General features: G+C 42.7%; 1 protein-coding gene across 6 annotated transcripts; it reads right to left on the bottom strand.

Annotated features, from left to right (window-relative positions):
- Positions 1-2193: 2193 nt before the first annotated feature.
- LOC120572847 (uncharacterized serine-rich protein C215.13-like) lies at positions 2194-17603 on the bottom strand. 6 transcript variants are annotated; one of them, XM_039822336.1, is made up of 9 exons: positions 17397-17596; positions 15544-15641; positions 15353-15363; positions 14799-14873; positions 12128-12197; positions 10727-10883; positions 3162-3314; positions 2740-2867; positions 2194-2472 (listed from the first exon to the last, which is right to left on the bottom strand). In XM_039822336.1, the coding sequence occupies exons 1-9, from the start codon at positions 17419-17421 to the stop codon at positions 2386-2388; spliced, it is 804 nt and encodes a 267-aa protein (XP_039678270.1). In that variant the 5' UTR covers positions 17422-17596; the 3' UTR covers positions 2194-2385. The 6 variants fall into 6 exon arrangements, with proteins under 6 accessions (XP_039678270.1, XP_039678271.1, XP_039678272.1 ...); XM_039822337.1 differs by having other exon boundaries at positions 10727-10880; XM_039822338.1 differs by lacking the exon at positions 15353-15363 and having other exon boundaries at positions 14799-14878; positions 17397-17594.
- Positions 17604-18816: the final 1213 nt, after the last annotated feature.

Below are 18816 nucleotides of genomic sequence, written 5' to 3'. Positions count from 1 at the left end.
AAATTTCACCATCCACCCAGCAGAGAAAAATAAAAATCACATGACTCCAAAAAGTTTTTAATTTGGCATTTCCACATAACACTGTTCTCTGTTTAACATAACACCATAGGCAGTAAAAGACTAAAAAAAACTGCCTGTGAGCTTCTCCTGTACTATACGGCAATTCCTCTACTGTGTGACACTAATGGTGCGTTCTTTTTGTCTTGTAAACGCGACTAGTAGCTCGAACATGACGTCACATCCGTGTCGAAAAACGAATAACCGCGGATTGTTGCGTTCTTTTTGTCACACGATACTACGAGTCGGAGAAATGATGGATTTTTGTAACATTTTTAGTAACATTTAGGATTCTATTCACCCAGTTATTGACATATTACACAAATATATTTCACAGTTTGATACATGAAAATTACGTTTTGATTAACGTTAACGTTAGGCTACATCTCTGCTTTCTGCTCAAGACTCGGCTTAAAGCCATTGTTGTCATATAGCAACCGAGCGTCTCTAGCCAATTTCAGCTGCACAAGCTACAAAATAACTAATGAGGCGGTATTTAACTCCTAATAAAACTGTAGAGACATGTCTATAGGTAGCAGTATACAGCGCTATGTTTAACTCCTAATAAGACTGTAGAGACATGCCTATAGGTAGCAGTATACAGCGCTATGTTTAACTCCTAATAAGACTGTAGAGACATGCCTATAGATAGCAGTAAACAGCGCTATGTTTAACTCCTAATAAGACTGTAGAGACATGCCTATAGGTAGCAGTATACAGCGCTATGTTTAACTCCTAATAAGACTGTAGAGACATGCCTATAGGTAGGTAGTCATATAGCGTTCTATTTCATGTTTTAACTCCTAATAAGACTGTAGAGACATGCCTATAGGTAGCAGTATACAGCGCTATGTTTAACTCCTAATAAGACTGTAAAGACATGCCTATAGGTAGCAGTATACAGCGCTATGTTTAACTCCTAATAAGACTGTAGAGACATGCCTATAGGTAGCAGTATACAGCGCTATGTTTAACTCCTAATAAGACTGTAGAGACATGCCTATAGGTAGCAGTATACAGCGCCATGTTTAACTCCTAATAAGACTGTAGAGACATGCCTATAGGTAGCAGTATACAGCGCCATGTTTAACTCCTAATAAGACTGTAGGGACATGCCTATAGGTAGCAGTATACAGCGCCATGTTTAACTCCTAATAAGACTGTAGAGACATGCCTATAGGTAGCAGTATACAGCGCTATGTTTAACTCCTAATAAGACTGTAGAGACATGCCTATAGGTAGCAGTATACAGCGCTATGTTTAACTCCTAATAAGACTGTAGAGACATGCCTATAGGTAGCAGTATACAGCGCTATGTGTACCACTTCTTCATTTGGTTACAGCAACGACAAAAGTGCTTAAAATTGTAGAAAACCACAATGTTTACTACGTGTGATGACGTAGCCATCTTTGAAAGTGAACTCGGGGTCCTCTGAGTTCAGACGACTTGACGAGTCGTATATATACGACCTCGGGTGGCGTTCTTTTTGCAACTTCCGGGTCGTAACTCCGGAAAACGACTCGTAGATCGACTTCGGTGGACAAAAAGAACGCACCATTAGTCTCGTGGTTATGACCCAATCGTTAGCCTATTTTTATAAAAGCGTCTGCTACGGAGCCATAACGTGAGGTACAAGGTAATGGAGCCTTTTATACATTGTCGTGTTTCTTTAGAAATAAACAACGGACAAATAGTCTTTAAACGCTTCAGATGTAAAGTTATTCACTGTCAAAGTGACGTCAACATGAATGGGAGTCAATGGGATGCTAACGGGAGGTGATGGCTTGTTAGCATCAAAATGGCGCCATAGGTGCTATGGTTTCTGGATGCTCGCTGGCTCCCCAGTCACAATGTAAACAGCTTGTGACCGTAAACTGTCCCAAACTGCAGTAAAGTCTAGTAAGTAGTTCTAAGAGTCTGTCTCCATGTCTAAAGAATGTCTCTAAAACCTGAATAATACCACAATATCACTCACAGGTCTTCATCATTATGAATATCCAGCCAGAATATGCTGTTTACATGACCTGGATCAAATATTAAATAATATTGGTGTGAATGTAAACGTACTCAGTGAGTCAGAAACTTTATATTTCAGCTTAATTTTTCACCAAAAACACGTTCAAACGTCTGAAAGCTCGATGACAAACAGCCCAATATCTTGTTTATTGGGAAAGTATTATTTACAGAAATGTAGCTTTGATCAATGAAAAGTGTTGCTATATATATATATATATATATATATATATATATATATATATTTAACAATGATATAAACCAGATGAGTCAACAACATGTCTGTTCATCTGATTAATCTGTCATGTCTTCTTTTAGGTCCGATGATCAGATCTTCTGTCTGTTTCTCGCCCACCTGTCTTCTGATTGGCTGATCCTGTGGAGGGGGCAGGGCCAAGGGCCTGGAGGAGAAGAATCACATTTAGGAAAAGCTCAAAACTAAATACACAAACACACACAAACACACAAATACACACACAGACACACACACACACACACACACACACAGACAGAAAAGCTGAAAAATGCTCTGATACTAGTCTGATTACTCTGATACTAGTCTGATTACTCTGATACTACTCTGATTACTCTGATACTACTCTGATTATTCTGATACTACTCTGATTACTCTGATACTACTCTGATTACTCTGATACTACTCTGATTACCTGTCCCCCCCTCCCTCGTCCTCTGAAGACGGTGGTCATGCCGTTGTGTGCCGGGACGCGTCGGAGGCTGCGTGACCTCGACTGTTTCAGCTCTGACAGCAGCTCAGGGCTGGAGAGAGACAGACGATCTACACACACACACACACACACACACACACACACACACACACACACACACACACACACAGACACACACACACACACACACACACACACACAAATACACACACAGAGACACACACACACACACACACACACAGAGAGAGTTGGAATATTTTAATAATTTAATTAATTGTATCTTATATAATATATATATATAATATAATGGACTGTGATGTGATGTAGTGTGGAGCCATTTGTCCCCCAGAGGGCGCTGCTGGTCACAGCTCTAATACCCGGGTATGTCTGGAGACCCAGCTCACCTCGCTTGCTGTCGCCGCTGGGAGGAGGAGAAGAAGAATAGGAGGAGGGACTTCCTGTGGAGGAGGGGGGGGAGGAAGGGGAGGAAGAGGAGGGTGAGGAGGGGGAGGAGAAGACACCGTCTTCACCGTGAGAGCCAAATCTGTTCCGACACTCTGGAAACAGAAAGAAGAGGATGAGACGGAGAGACACACACACACACACACACACACACACACACACACACACACACACACACACACACATACAGAGAGAGACACACACAGACACACACACAGCACACAGAGACACACACACACACACAGACACACATATACACACACACAGACACACATTTACACACACACACAGACACACACACACACACATATATACAAACACACACACACACACATACAGAGAGACACACACATACAGAGAGAGACACACATATAAACACAGAGACACACACACATACACACACACACATACACACACAGAGACACACACAGACAGAGACACACGCACAGACACACACATATACAGAGAGAGAGAGACACACACACACACAGACACACATATACAGAGAGAGACACACAGACACACATATACAGAGAGAGACACACACACACATATACAGAGAGAGACACACACACACACAGACACACATATACAGAGAGAGACACACAGACACACATATACAGAGAGAGAGAGACACACACACACACAGACACACATATACAGAGAGAGACACACAGACACACATATACAGAGAGAGACACACACACAGACACACATATACAGACAGAGACACACACACACACACAGACACACATATACAGAGAGAGACACACACACAGACAGTCAGCACCATTTCTTTGTGTCTCTCTGTGATAGTTTTGAGTCTTTATAACCACGATCAGGGGCCGACTGGGACAAAGATTCGGCACTGGCAAATATTAGCCGCTTTCCGACCGGAGGGATTTTTGCAGTTCCTTGAACATAACGTTCCTAAAACCCTTTGTTTCTCGTGTTCTGACCGGACCAGTTTGGGGATTATTAAGATCCTCTGGCTGCAGTTTCGGTAACTCTTTCAGATCCTACTTCAGGGTATTTTCGCTGTTCCCTTTTCAGCATACTGGTGGTTTTATTTACCTCGGAAAAGTTGAATGCGTTCTATTTAAAGTCTGATTTTCATTGTTTTCGTTAGCTCTAGCCCGGTTAGCTATCGTTAGCATTACCGTTAGCTCTAGCCCGGTTAGCTATTGTTAGCGACACCAGTTGATAGCGACGCATTACTCCGTTTTTTGTGTGCATGCAAACAGCGTAGCAACACGTCCACAGATAGAAGTTGGACATGTCTGTGTGTGAACGACTGATTTAGTGACACAAATAAGACAGAAGTGCTGATAGCTTTATGTTACTGCAGCTTTCACAGCTGTTGATACAGGGGGGGTTAATAGAAAGCGGCATTAGATGGCTGTGATTATAATAAGTAAAGGTCAGTCCCTATGGCCACTGGGCCAGTGTGAATGCACATTTTAAAACCGGTTTTGGGGGAGAGTAGTTAGTAGATCTGTTTAGAAGTGGACTGTTCCTGCAACTACGTTCCTGTAACTACTTGGTCGGAAAGAGGCTGATGTGGGAATTTGTCCCGAAATAAGGCCCTAAGGCCTGTCAAATGTGACTCCAATTCATTAATTTCTAAATCTTTCATTGGACTTAAAGGAACACGCCAACTTATTGGGACTTTATCTTATTCACCGTGACCCCCAGAGTTAGACTAGTCCATACATACCCTTCTCATCTCTGTGTGTGTGGTAGCTCTTTACAACGGCTCCACCGGTAGCTTAGCCTAGCACAGATCCTGCAGGTAACCGGTTCCAGTTACTGCCTACTCGAATAAATGTTTAAAAAAAACACTTTTTCCTTTTACATGTTGTGATTTGTAGAGTCACACCGTGTACAAATAACAAGGTCACATGACACACAGCCGTCTTCTAACCGTATATAAACTGGGAACTATATTCTCAGAAAAATAAAGCATTTCTACTCTCTGTCCGGTGCTTCTCAGGTGCTGCGAGCATATCACTCCGCCCAAGTAGCAGAAGTAGCAGTGCTTTGCCTTTCTGAGAATATAGTTCCCAGTTTATATACGGTTAGAAGATGGCTGTGTGTCATGTGACGTTGTTATTTGTACACGCTGTGACTCTATAAATCACAACATGTAAATAGGAACATGTTGGCGTTATTTTGTCACTTATTCGGAGCAGTAGGATTACTGTAACCAGTTACCTGCAGGATCTGTGCTAGGCTAAGCTAATGCTGGAGGCGTCAGACAGAGTTACAGCACGCACGGAGATGAGAAGGGTCTGTATGGACATGTCTAACTCTGGGAGTTACGGTGAATAAGACAAGTCTCAATAAGTCAGTGTGTTGCTTTAAGTTTACCAGAACACAAGGATCAATCTGAGACGAAGAGTTCAGTTAAGCAAAGTTTACTGAAGTCGTGCATAAGAGATACAACACAGCTGTGGGTTTAACAAAAACAGAGGCTAAGTTTCCCTGGCAACAGACATCAAGTCAGATTAATAAGAGTGTGGTGTTGACCTGCTCTATATGAATAATGCCCTGGGATAATTAATGATGCCAGATGATTCGACACTACCATAATGACAATGACTTGACTTGATCAGAAATCTTTAAGGGGAGATTTGTGCTGAGATTTACGACAATATATCAAATGTGATTTAGTGTCAGAAGCAGAGCCAGTAGTGTGCATAGCTGCTGTCAGTGTGGAAGGCTCATCTACTGCTAAGCTATATAGTATCACAGTGTGTGAACAAGCAAACATGATCAGATTAGTTACAATATAATCACTTTGCATGCCCAATTATTACTTGTTAATAATTGTACCATTATACCTGTTATCATTGAAATAAGGATGGTAAATATACAAAGCCCACGACTGAAAGGAAAGAGAAAGTTATATGGAATATTACACAAAGGAAAAAATAGATTATGGTGTCATTAGAAAGTGCAATACAATGTATCTTGTTCTTTATTTAATGTTTAAGTTTTGGATATGTGTGATTACTTATTTGCACAGAAAATAGATTCTGATATTGTTGAACATCATTGGGTTGTTGTTAAGATGTTAACTTTTCTAATAAATCTACATTGTGAAGCAACACTTGGAAATAGTGATATTTTACAAGAATGCACTGAATTGCAAGGCTGTAGAGAACAGGGCGCTATTGCAGACTTATATACTAAGATTTTAATATAGTCAGTCATGAAGTGAAGTGGGCTGGTCTAATGGCTCTGACACACCAACCCGATGGCAGAAAAGGCAGTCGGACTGATCAATCGGCTCCCCAAGGTCAAAAAAGTGTCTCGGAGCACACCGAAGCGAGGCCGACTTGAGCGTACGTTCTGCGCATGCGCGAGACGTAATACGTCTCCATAACAGCAGGTGGTGCTAATCTGTATTATCCCCCCAAAAAATGAAGGATCGTTGTTCTCATTACTCGCTGAACGGAAGAAAATACGATGGCTAGTAATAAGAAGATACTGGCGTTGTCAGCTCCGGTTTTCTCGTGCACTGATTCGCTAGTCAAGGGCTAGCACTCCACCAATCAGATTGGTGATTGAGACCGACTTGCCACTGGCGGATTCAACATGTCAAATCGGCCAAAATGAAGGCCGACGGCTCGGGACACACTCGAGTCACCGACCTTGCCAGACTGTCCGACGGCCGATAATCGGGTTGGTGTGTCAGGGCCTTAAAGGGGTGATAGAATGCAAAACCGATTTTACCCTGTCATAGTTGAATGAGGACAGTTCGGTGGGTAAATAGGACATACATAGAAGCTCAAAATCCCATTGACACCCCTTTACTATGAAAATCTCATATTTTGAAACTGCCGCTGAAAACGGGCGAATCCCAACAAAGCTGGAAGTTGACGTCAACCTCCCAAAAACCGGAACCTTTGTCAGCCCATGGGTGTATTAAGAGAACGGTCACGCCCCAACATTTACATATAGCTACACAACTGACCTGAGATCAGGTAGTCTTCTGAATCTAGCTAGGCCCCCAAGATCTCTGCTATTCCATTACAAAATTCACTTCTGAAACTTTTTGCGAAATCAACCATATAAAGCTCAAATATGGGCCGCTTTACGAAAAAGGATGGCTAATTTTAATTTTCCGAAATTTTCTCTGTGTGTGCGGGAGTTTAGTGCCGGTGTTGGTGCCGCCTGGGTTGCTACATCGCCGCCCTGACCGCAGTGTCAGCGAAGCTTGTTACGCCCGCAATCTTTTACCGCGCAGCCCGCAGGTTCCAGTTAATCTTATAATGGGTATGTGTGTTGAGTTATTTAAACAAACAATCGGGGAAATAAACGCCTCTTGTCCGCGAAGTCTCATTGATAGAGCCGGGGTGAGATGGAGTCCATCAATGAGAGCTAGCTAGCCTCCTCCTAACTCTGACATTCACAAAAATACATTCAATTGAAACTGAATCGGACAAGTGTTAGCTAAGCTTTGTAAGACCTTGAGGAACCTGTAATATTCATGCCGGTGAAAAAATTCAAACTGTAAATATACTTTAGTTATGCGTAAGGGCAAGCCGCGATCGGAATTTCCCCATGGAATGAATGGGACATATAGCAAGCAGCTGGTGGTCCTACAAAGACGCCTTTGCGTTCATAAAAATGTCTTAAAATCAAATCGGACACAACGGTTAGCTTTATAAGACATTGGGGAATGATGTTATATAAGTGCGTGGACGAAATTCAAACTGTAAATATAATTTAGTTATGGCACAGTTGTAGCTAGCTAGCTGCGGTTTTCCCCATTGTTAAGAAAAGAAATTTTTAAAAAAAAAAAAAAAAAAAAAAAAAAAAAAAAAAAATAAAAATTAAAAGGTTTTGGGAATAATTTTTTTGAGGCAAAAAAAAAAAAAAAAAAAAATTATTGTTTCTCGGGTAGTTGGGGTTTTGTTTTTTGAATTAAAAAAAGAGTGTTTTTTTTTTGTGGTAGAGGCGCTTCTTCGTCAGACTGTGTGGAGCTCCTAAAGTCCGGAAACGTCTTACCAAATTTGCAATTAGCCATAAATCTTTGTAAAACGGCCGCCCATATTTGAGCTTTATATAGTTGACTTCTCGCTTAAAAAAGTCTCAGAAGTGAATTTGGTAATGAAACATTGCAGTGTCTGGAATATGAGATTCTGTCGCTTCTCTAATGTATGTGTATTGGGGATTCGCTCAACCAATCAGCGCGCATCTCTAATATGTGCGTATGGCAAGTCGCTCAACCAATCAGCGCGCAGCTCATCTAAATATTCATGACCATACCATATTTGGAAGAAAAGCTCTTGTTACAAATAGGGCCAAAACAAAGGGATGCATAAGGGCCCATAAAATATCAACCAGGCCATTTTCAGCCCAACCAATGTTACATACCCCATTAGGAGACCATAAGGAACAGTGTGAAATACCCTATATAATCATTCTATCACCCCTTTAAGGCATGAATTGAAAATGAGTCCCAGTCCAGCCCTGATCCCATTGGTCAGTGGAGAGAAACTGGTGGCGAGCCCACTAGCGTGCAACGTTGTGACTGGTGTGTACATGGACACGTATCATGAGTAGACCTGGTGCGTACATGGACACGTATCATGAGTAGACCTGGTGCGTACATGGACATGTATCATGAGTAGACCTGGTGCGTACATGGACACGTATCATGAGTAGACCTGGTGCGTACATGGACATGTATCATGAGTAGACCAGGTGTGTACATGGACACGTATCATGAGTAGACCTGGTGCGTACATGGACAGGTATCATGAGTAGTCCTGGTGTGTACATGGACACGTATCATGAGTAGACCTGGTGTGTACATGGACACGTATCATGAGTAGACCTGGTGTGTACATGGACAGGTATCATGAGTAGTCCTGGTGTGTACATGGACACGTATCATGAGTAGACCTGGTGCGTACATGGACACGTATCATGAGTAGACCAGGTGCGTACATGGACATGTATCATGAGTAGACCAGGTGTGTACATGGACACGTATCATGAGTAGTCCTGGTGTGTACATGGACACGTACCATGAGTAGACCTGGTGTGTACATGGACACGTATCATGAGTAGTCCTGGTGTGTACATGGACATGTATCATGAGTAGACCAGGTGTGTACATGGACACGTATCATGAGTAGTCCAGGTGTGTACATGGACACGTATCATGAGTAGTCCTGGTGTGTACATGGACATGTATCATGGGTAGTCCTGGTGTGTACATGGACACGTATCATGAGTAGTCCAGGTGCGTACATGGACACGTATCATGAGTAGTCCAGGTGTGTACATGGACACGTATCATGAGTAGTCCTGGTGTGTACATGGACACGTATCATGAGTAGTCCTGGTGTGTACATGGACACGTATCATGAGTAGACCAGGTGCGGCATACGGACACGTATCATTGAGTAGACCAGGGTGTAATGCACGTATCATGAGTAGTCCTGGTGGTACATGGACACGTACCATGAGTAGTCCTGGTGTTACATGGCACGACATAAATACTTTGTACATGAATGTATCATGAGTAGACCTGGTGTATAATGGACATTATCATGTAACATGCGGCATACGACACTACTACGAGTAGTCCTGGTGTGTACATGGACACGTACCATGAGTATTCCAGGTGCGTACATGGACACGTACCATGAGTAGTCCTGGTGTGTACATGGACACGTATCATGAGTAGACCTGGTGTGTACATGGACACGTACCATGAGTAGACCTGGTGTGTACATGGACACGTACCATGAGTAGTCCTGGTGTGTACATGGACACGTACCATGAGTAGTCCTGGTGCGTATGATCCCGGCATTGAACGCTAGATGTTCTCGCCACCCGTTCCTCTTCACTGACCAATGAGAAGCAAAGACAACAGACCCCGCCCCCCCCTACAACCTCCGTGGCTTTCAGTTTTAATCGATACAGACGGAGATCCATTCTGGACTTCACGAATCGATATCGGATCACTCAAATTAAAATGGATTTTTTTTAACCCTTGCATTGTCCTCCGATGTCAAAATTAACACATTTTTTAAACACGTTTTTGTAGCATTTTTCGACATTTTCTGTGCTTTCCCCCCCCCACCACCACCAGGATACACTTACACCAGCTTGTAACCACTGTTTCTAAACTCATTTTTGGATTTTATAGTCAATAAACCTCATTACGACTGACAGTTTATGGATAATCACAGACGGTCAAAGTTTAGTCCAAAAATGTATTAAAACAGCCACACGTCAATGATAGTATTGAACTGATCCTCACTTTGACTTGTGAGGAACGTTTTCATGGAACCATCTGTGTTACTTTTGGGCAATTTGGTTGAAAGAAATCCAAATTTGTGACGTAGAAACTTTTGAAAACGGGTCAAATTTGAGGGTTGAGGGTTAAGCCCAGCTGTAGTCTCTTTGTGTCCCGCTGCGTGCGCTCGGCATGTTGGGTAATCCGTCTACGTGATGGGAGACAGGAAACAGGAAATGATGTCACCTTGTAGGAACTGAGCCTGCAGCTCTGGACTCCTCAGAGACAGACAAGGAAGAGGAGGAGGAGACGAAGAGGAGAGGAGACGAGTGTCTGATGATGATGATGATAATGATGGTGATGATGATGATGAAGATGATGAAGGCTTCATGATGGACGTCTGCTGCGGAGATTATTATAAATAATAAATCAGAGAAACAACAAGAAGGGAATGTTGGGGTGTGATGTTTGTGTGTTGTTTGTGTGTATGTTGTGTGTGTGTGTTGTCGTATTGTTTGTTTGTTTTGTTGGTTTGTGTTTTGTGTATGTCTGTGTGTGTCGTATATGTTTGTTTGTGGTTTTGTGTGTTTTTGTTGTGTGTTGTGTTGTCTGTGTTGTGTCCGTATATGTTTGTTTTGTTTGTGTGTGTGTGTCTGTCTATGTCTGTGTGTGTGTATGTGTGTGTATATGTCTCTGTGTGTGTGTGTGTCTGTGTCTGTATATGTCTTTGTGTTTGTGTGTGGGTCTGTGTGTATGTGTGTATGTATATGTCTGTGTCCGTATATGTTTGTGTGTGTTGTGTGGTTTTTGTGTGTTGTGTCTGTATATGTCTTGTGTTTGTGTGTGTGTTTTGTTTGTGTGTGTGTTGTTGTGTGTGTATATGTTGTGTATGTTTGTATTGGGTGTTATATGTTGTGTGTGTGTATGTGTGTCTGTAGATGTCTGTGTGTGTGTATATGTCTGTGTCTGTGTGTGTGTGTGTATATGTCTGTGTGTGTGTCTGTATATGTCTGTGTGTGTGTGTGTCTGCGTGTGTGTGTATATGTGTCTGTGTGTGTGTATGTCTGTGTGTGTGTGTGTGTATGTCTGTGTGTGTGTGTGTGTGTGTATGTCTGTGTGTGTGTGTGTGTGTGTATGTCTGTGTGTGTGTGTGTGTGTGTATGTCTGTGTGTGTGTGTGTGTGTGTATGTCTGTGTGTGTGTGTGTGCACGAGCGTGTGTATGTCTGTGTCTGTGTGTGTGTGTGTGTATGTCTGTGTGTGTGTGTGTGTATGTCTGTGTGTGTGTGTGTGTGTCTGTATGTCTGTGTGTGTGTGTCTGTCTGTGTGTGTGTGTGTGTGTCTGTCTGTGTGTGTGTGTGTGTGTTATATATATGTCTGTGTGTGTGTGTGTGTGTGTGTGTCTGTATATGTCTGTGTGTGTGTGTATGTCTGTGTGTATGTGTGTGTGTGTGTGTGTGTATATATGTCTGTGTGTATGTGTGTGTGTGTGTCTATATGTCTGTGTGTGTGTGTGTCTGTATATGTCTGTGTGTGTGTCTGTGTGTATGTGTGTGTGTCTGTGTGTATGTGTGTGTGTGTCTGTGAAGAGTCAGAATAAAGCAAAAAAAGAAGTTTAGAATATTTTGAATATTAATCTACAAACTCACCGGTATGAAGCTCCTCGGGTTGTCGCGGCGACAGCGGTGTGACGGTGACTTCCTGCAGCCGGGACAAAGTCTACACACACACACACACACACACACACACACACACACACACACACACACACACACAGACTCAAAAGTCCGCATTAATTATTTACATGTTTAATGACGCTGTTGCCATGGATACCAGGAAGGAAAAAGAGAGTCAGCTGGACTTTACCCCCCTCCCCCGTTCATACATAAATTTGAAGCTGATATGATCAACATGTTACACACACACACACACACACACACACACACCACACATATGTGAATAAAGCTGAGTGTGAAAGTGTGTTTCCATCCAACAGCTTTAAACCGAATAAAAACCTGTGCGTAATGACGTCACATGCTGTTTTGCGATTAAATTGGTATATCGAATTGATTTGAGACATTTTAAGGTGTTTCCGTTCATTTCACACTGAATCGCACAACATTCAAGCAAACTTTTGTGAACAAAGTTCCTCTAGACAACAGTAGTTGTTGTTAATATTAGAAGGTGAGGAAACGCCGATGGGCCTTTGGCTGAGGATCTCATCCAGCTCATCTAAAAGGTGGAACTTGCCTTTTATTTTCCCTCCGGCACCGCTGAGAGACAACTCTCTTTTTTGAGACATGTATCTCTGTTAGAGCTCCTTCCATTTACTCCGCAGGACGTCCCACGGCTTGTCCTAACCTTTGTTGGTCGTTTCCTTGGCCAGTTTCTGATAAATTTTGACTTTTCTTAGATTTTTGCTATCTAAAATAGTCTTTATATTTCACTCATAAATTTAATTCCAAAAGTCTCTTGTCTCCTCGCTCGCTGTGTACAAACAGAGAGGAAATACTAATATAAAACTTAACGCAATTCATGAATTTATTTGGCAAATAACGTTTCCATCAGCGTTTATCACATAAGCCGTATATATATATATATATATATATATATATATATATATATATATATATATATATATATATATATATATATATATATATATATATATATATATATAGACTGCGTTATATATATATGCACCGTTGAACAGCCCCTCCCGGCAGCACGTTGTTCAAGCCCCCACCTGTGGACTCGTTCCTCCAGCTCTGGCCGTCTAGCTTTCAGCCCGCGATTAGCCGATTAGCTTTCTTTGTTTTCTTCATTGCAGTAAGAGTCACCTTTTCTCCAGTCCTTCACAAGTTTCTCCCTCATTTCAAACTTTCTTTCTGCTGCTCGATTACCGTTTTCGGGCTGCATATTTTACTACCTGCAGTTTATATCTTTTCTTTCTCGGTTGTCTTTAGGAGCAGCATATAGTTGTCACAAGCATAAAGCGCCCTCTCGCGGCTGTAGACGGTTTTCAGTATGAATTAACGTTTAAAAACATGTTAAATTATATATATTTTGATATATAAGTCACACCTGGCTATAAGTCGCAGGACCAGCCAAAGTAGGAAAAAAATGCGACTTATAGTCCGGAAAATACGGTAGTTTGTTTGAATAATATTATCATCCACGCTCGTTTTATTTTCTTTTGTTTTTTATTGGTACAAAGGATAAGTTTTACTACAGCAAGTTGCCGTGACACAGTATCCATTTTGTTTACATGCGCTTCCCCGTGAGATCGCGTCACGTGAGATGCTAAATCTGGCGAGATAATCTTAAGAATATCTTGTAGTGTGTGATGCCCCACTATTTTCAAATCTTGTAATGTGAGCACGTTTAACATTTGAGGGAAGAAAATCTGCAAAGATTCTCCTCAAGTGTGTGCTGCAACCAGATTTCAAAATCTGGTTAGGATTTTAAAACTCCTGTAGTGTGAGCCAGGCTTTACTGTTGCTGTGATTGGTTGTAGGTATATCTGTTGCTCTGACTGGTTGTATGTCTATCTGTTGCTCTGATTGGTTGTAGGTCTATCTGTTGCTGTGATTGGTTGTAGGTATATCTGTTGCTCTGACTGGTTGTATGTGTATCTGTTGCTCTGATTGGTTGTAGGTATATCTGTTGCTCTGACTGGTTGTATGTGTATCTGTTGCTCTGATTGGTTGTAGGTCTATCTGTTGCTCTGACTGGTTGTACGTCTATCTGTTGCTCTGACTGGTTGTAGGTCTATCTGTTGCTCTGACTGGTTGTAGGTATATCTGTTGCTCTGACTGGTTGTATGTCTATCTGTTGCTCTGATTGGTTGTAGGTCTATCTGTTGCTCTGACTGGTTGTATGTCTATCCACTGCTCTGATTGGTTGTAGGTCTATCCAATGGAGCAGCATCAGACTCATATTCTGACCACGTCAGGCTAGTTAACCCTGGATCTGCTTCTGCCGTCTACAACCCCCCAGCGAGACCAACGTGACATCATGACTTTGCATAAACATACACGCCCACTTTCAATGGCCAAGTGGCGTGTTATCTGGACGCATTTTGAGCTGTCAGCGTGTACACAGCGGGCGTAAACGGCGAGAAGAAAGCAACGGTTGGGTTTAGGAAACGTTCATATTGCTCGCTATGGCGTCACACGCAACCGCGAGGTAATGTAAGTCAACGGAGGCCAAACGGCGATGATAAACACGCTAAAAGACAAGTATGCGTCTTGGTAACACGCCAATAACGGTATACGGATTGGCGTGCCACATATACGCCACGCGGGACGCCTGTCTCACCTCCTCCTCCAGCAGCGTGGTGAAGTTCTTCCTGAAGCGCTGCTTGAAGTGGTCGCCTCTCTTCTTCCTCCTCTTCTTCTCTGGACGCACGCACACACACAGACACACACACACACACACATACAGTTCAAACTGGTGGGGCGGTGAGACAAACCCAAAACAACGTTGAAAAATTGGAACAAACGTCATAAAAGTGTCGTCAGAAAGGTCAAAAACTTCAGAAGAAGAAACAAAAACTAGGTGTGTCTCTGTGTGTGTGTGTGTTTCCAGGACGACCCTCTGTCCTCGCTGCCCCCCCCAGGTCCTACTGCCCGCCTGCCTGCCTTCAGCGAGACAGAAGAACCAGGTAACCCCTCTCATCACATTAGGGTCCAACTCCAGGCCCGCCCACAGTCTGATCTGGCCCGCTTAGAAATTTATATATTAGGCCCACCTAGTTTATGTCTAGTACACAGTACACACACACACACACACACACACACACACACACACACACACACACACACACACACACACACACACACACACACACACACACACACACACACACCTACCTAGTTTTTGTCTAGTACACACAGACACACAGAAAGAGACACACAGACGTTCATTTATATTTCGTCACACTTTTGCTGTTGAAAACCATAAAACAGGCATCATCATCAACATGACATCATCAGGGTGACATCATCAGGGTGACATCAGCACACGACTGACTACAAGTCGGGTGTGGGAGTTGTAGTCCCACCTGGAAGTTGTCTTTCTCCAGAGCTTCCAGCTGTCGGGTCAGTCTCCTCTGTCTGGTGGCCTCATCCAGAACCCTACGCTGGCCTGCCTCCACCCGGGCTACACACACACACACACACACACACACACACACACACACACAGAGAGAGAGAGACACAGACACACACACGGAGAGACAGACACACACACACACACACACACACACACACACACACACACACAACACACACATATAGACACAGACACAGAGAGAGAGAGAGAGAGAGAGAGAGAGAGACACACACACACACAAACACACAGACAAACACACGTTAGCTGCAGTTTGCTGAAGTTAAACCAACCTGCGTTATTAAACTATTAATTTAATGTCTGACATTTTACATTTTGGTAACTGACTAAAAACTCATAAAACATGTCTGACAACAGTTAGCGACTTGGTTTAAACTCTACAGTTGAATTCGGCTGACTGTGGGGCCCAAAAACATTACTTATTATTAATAAAAATATCAGGCTCGTTCAAGATGAAGTGCGCCTCGCCTGTAAAGTAGACGAGAGCAGGCGGCAGCAGCGGGGGGCGGGGACAAAAGTCCGCTCTCAAGTCGGACAGTTTTCCAGCTGACTCCAGCAGCCTTCAGGCTGAACAGGAAGTGACAGAAACACGGTGGTCCGATTCCGATTTAATAAAATGTTATCAGACCCATATATCAGCTCCTACACAGTCTCCAGTTGTTTTTATTATGACAAAGTAGCTGTCAAAATTCTCTACATGTGATCTGTTGCTGATTTTAATAAACAACAGACTGTAGATGATCCGTAATCTGAACAGATTTAGTCTCTCTGACTTTTAAACACAACTATCAGCCACACAACATGTGTTCTGTACAGAATAAGCTTTTAAATCAGACAAATCACAGTTAAAATCCCTCCGATTGAAAATCAATAAAAAGTTTATATAAAACGTCATCATGTTGAGTTGATTCTGAACCAATCAGCTGTTTGATCAGCTGAGAGGCCGGCGTTTCCCAGCATGCCCTGGGTCCACCTGCGTCCGCCTGGCTCTTGCAGTTGGTGAAAAGCAACTGCGCTACCTGCGTCTCAGAACTGCGGCCGCCTTGGTCTCGTGAGATTATCGTTGCCCACGTGTGCATGACGTCAGAGCAAGTCGGGATCAAGTCGGACACAAATCTAACCGGCATGCATTGGGCGCCGATCGCCGGTGATCGATTCTGCGCAGATCTGGCTCATCTTGAACGAGCCTAATCTTTCTTCTCTCCTTTCTTCTCTGGTCGCACAGAGACCTGTCTGCACACCAAACCGCGTTATAAAAACTCACCATTTAACGTCTTCACGTGTTCTTTATTGACTGAATCATCATAAAACACGTTATATAACAGCAAACTGCTTCTTATGAACTGAAGATTAATTCGGTTTATTTTGGGGGGACTCAAATAAATGACATATCTTAAATAAAACAGCCAGATTCCTTCCAGTTATCGCGATGAAATAAACTCAGGGGCCCGAGAGGGGGCGCCCTTTGGGAGAGGGGCTAGAGAAGGGGGGTTTAGCATTGCGAAGAATTTTTGGAACCGTATTCCCCTAACAGTTTCTAATATATAACGGCAACTACATATACCGCGTTAACGGTCAGAAAAACGGAGCCCTGTTTCAAGTTTACGTTTTCGTGAGTTAGCCGCGGCTAACATGTACGTAAACGGACCAGAACAAGCAAGCAGACATTTAACGCGCATTTACACCTTTAAAGCTCCGGTATGTCAGAGCCGTAAGTGTGTAACACCGGGAAGACATGTCTTTTAAGTTCAATTTAGTTTAAAAAAAATAACAAGCTGAACTCACCGGAGGTTTTATTTTCCAGCACCATGTTGTTTTCTTTGTCTCACTTCCTGTCTTATTCTTCTTATTATTATTATTATTTCCGGCAGGCTAGACGCATCTATGGCGTATTGCTGCCCTCCTCTGGTCTCTACTCGCTATCCACACCTCAAGTAGAAATAATTATAATTAGCTACATCTTATTATATACTCCAATATGTCGCAAGTACTCCATCAGTTTCTTCAATTTGCTCCAACTATCCAAATTCAATAAAGTGCTTAAAGTAAAAACAGTTTCTCCAGTTGCATCCAGTTCTCTGAACATTTTCTTCCTCTGCCGAGAGTACTTCCTGCACTGCACTAATACAGGCTTCACTGTTTCCTTGTCTCCACATTCACCCTGTCCATCAGGATGTTTACCAATCAGAGCCAGCCCACTCCTCAGCCCACAGTGCCCAAGCCTCAATCTGGATAAAACTACTGCATCTCTTCTCTCACATCTATAATCACATATTTCTTTCTCTACCATTCTTTGTACTGAATAATAAGTTCTCCCCTTCTTTTCACAATCCCATGAATTTTGCCACATTTCGTTTACTGACCTATTAATTATTTCAGTGTAGTCTGGTGACCCATACTGCACATTAACTTGAACTCCTTCCTCCTGCACTGCTTTCTTTGCCACCTCATCTGCCTCCTCATTACCTTCCACTCCCATGTGTGCCGGAACCCACAGAAACCCCACCTCATACCCTGCTTTATGAAGTCTATTCAACACAAGCATAATCTCCACAAGCACATCAGGCCTGGACTTAGTTTTGGTACCTTTAATTGTAATTAGGGATGCAGCTGAATCGCTACATATGACAGAATGTTCCTGTTTGTTATCTTCAACCCACCTTAATGCCCATAGAACTGCCACCAACTCTGCAGTAAACACTGATAAGCGATCTGGAATCCTACAACCTTTTTTATAACCTATTTCAGGTATGCTAATACCAAACGCCACTTTACCACTCTCATGATCCTTCGATCCGTCAGTATAAATTTGTAGATAGCCTCCCCATACGTGTGACCCTGCCGTTCCCATAAACTCCCAATGCTGACTCAATAGGTTTTATATTGGTAATTTTCCAGTTTGTCCTTTTAGTTTCATTAAATACTTCAACCCAAGTTTACGTCTTCTTATAGCCAATGGCATCTCCCCTGATTCTATTAAAAGCACCGATATTGGAGTTGTACGAAACGCCCCACTACACACTCTAAGAGCTTTTGCTTGGACTATATCAAGTTGGCTAATCACTGAAGGGGCTGCTGCCCCATACACCATACAGCCATAATTAAAAGTTGATATTATCATTGCTCTGTATATCATCATCATAGTGTCACTATCAGCCCCCACTCAGCCCCAGCCACACACCTTAAAACATTAATTATTTTCCCA

Source organism: Perca fluviatilis, chromosome 14 (assembly GCF_010015445.1).
Source record: "Perca fluviatilis chromosome 14, GENO_Pfluv_1.0, whole genome shotgun sequence".
Lineage (NCBI taxonomy): Eukaryota > Metazoa > Chordata > Actinopteri > Perciformes > Percidae > Perca > Perca fluviatilis.
This window is presented reverse-complemented; position numbering and strand designations above follow the sequence as displayed.

What these genes read in the sequence shown, in the direction of transcription:
- LOC120572847 (XM_039822336.1), bottom strand. Translation starts at nt 17,421, where the DNA reads ATGGTGCTGGAAAATAAAACCTCCG. An exon ending in GCTGGAAAATAAAACCTCCG is followed by an intron (nt 15,642 to 17,396) that starts GTGAGTTCAGCT and finishes GTGTGTGTGTAG; the next exon opens with CCCGGGTGGAGGCAGGCCAG. An exon ending in CAGCGGCGACAGCAAGCGAG is followed by an intron (nt 2,868 to 3,161) that starts GTGAGCTGGGTC and finishes GTGTGTGTGTAG; the next exon opens with ATCGTCTGTCTCTCTCCAGC.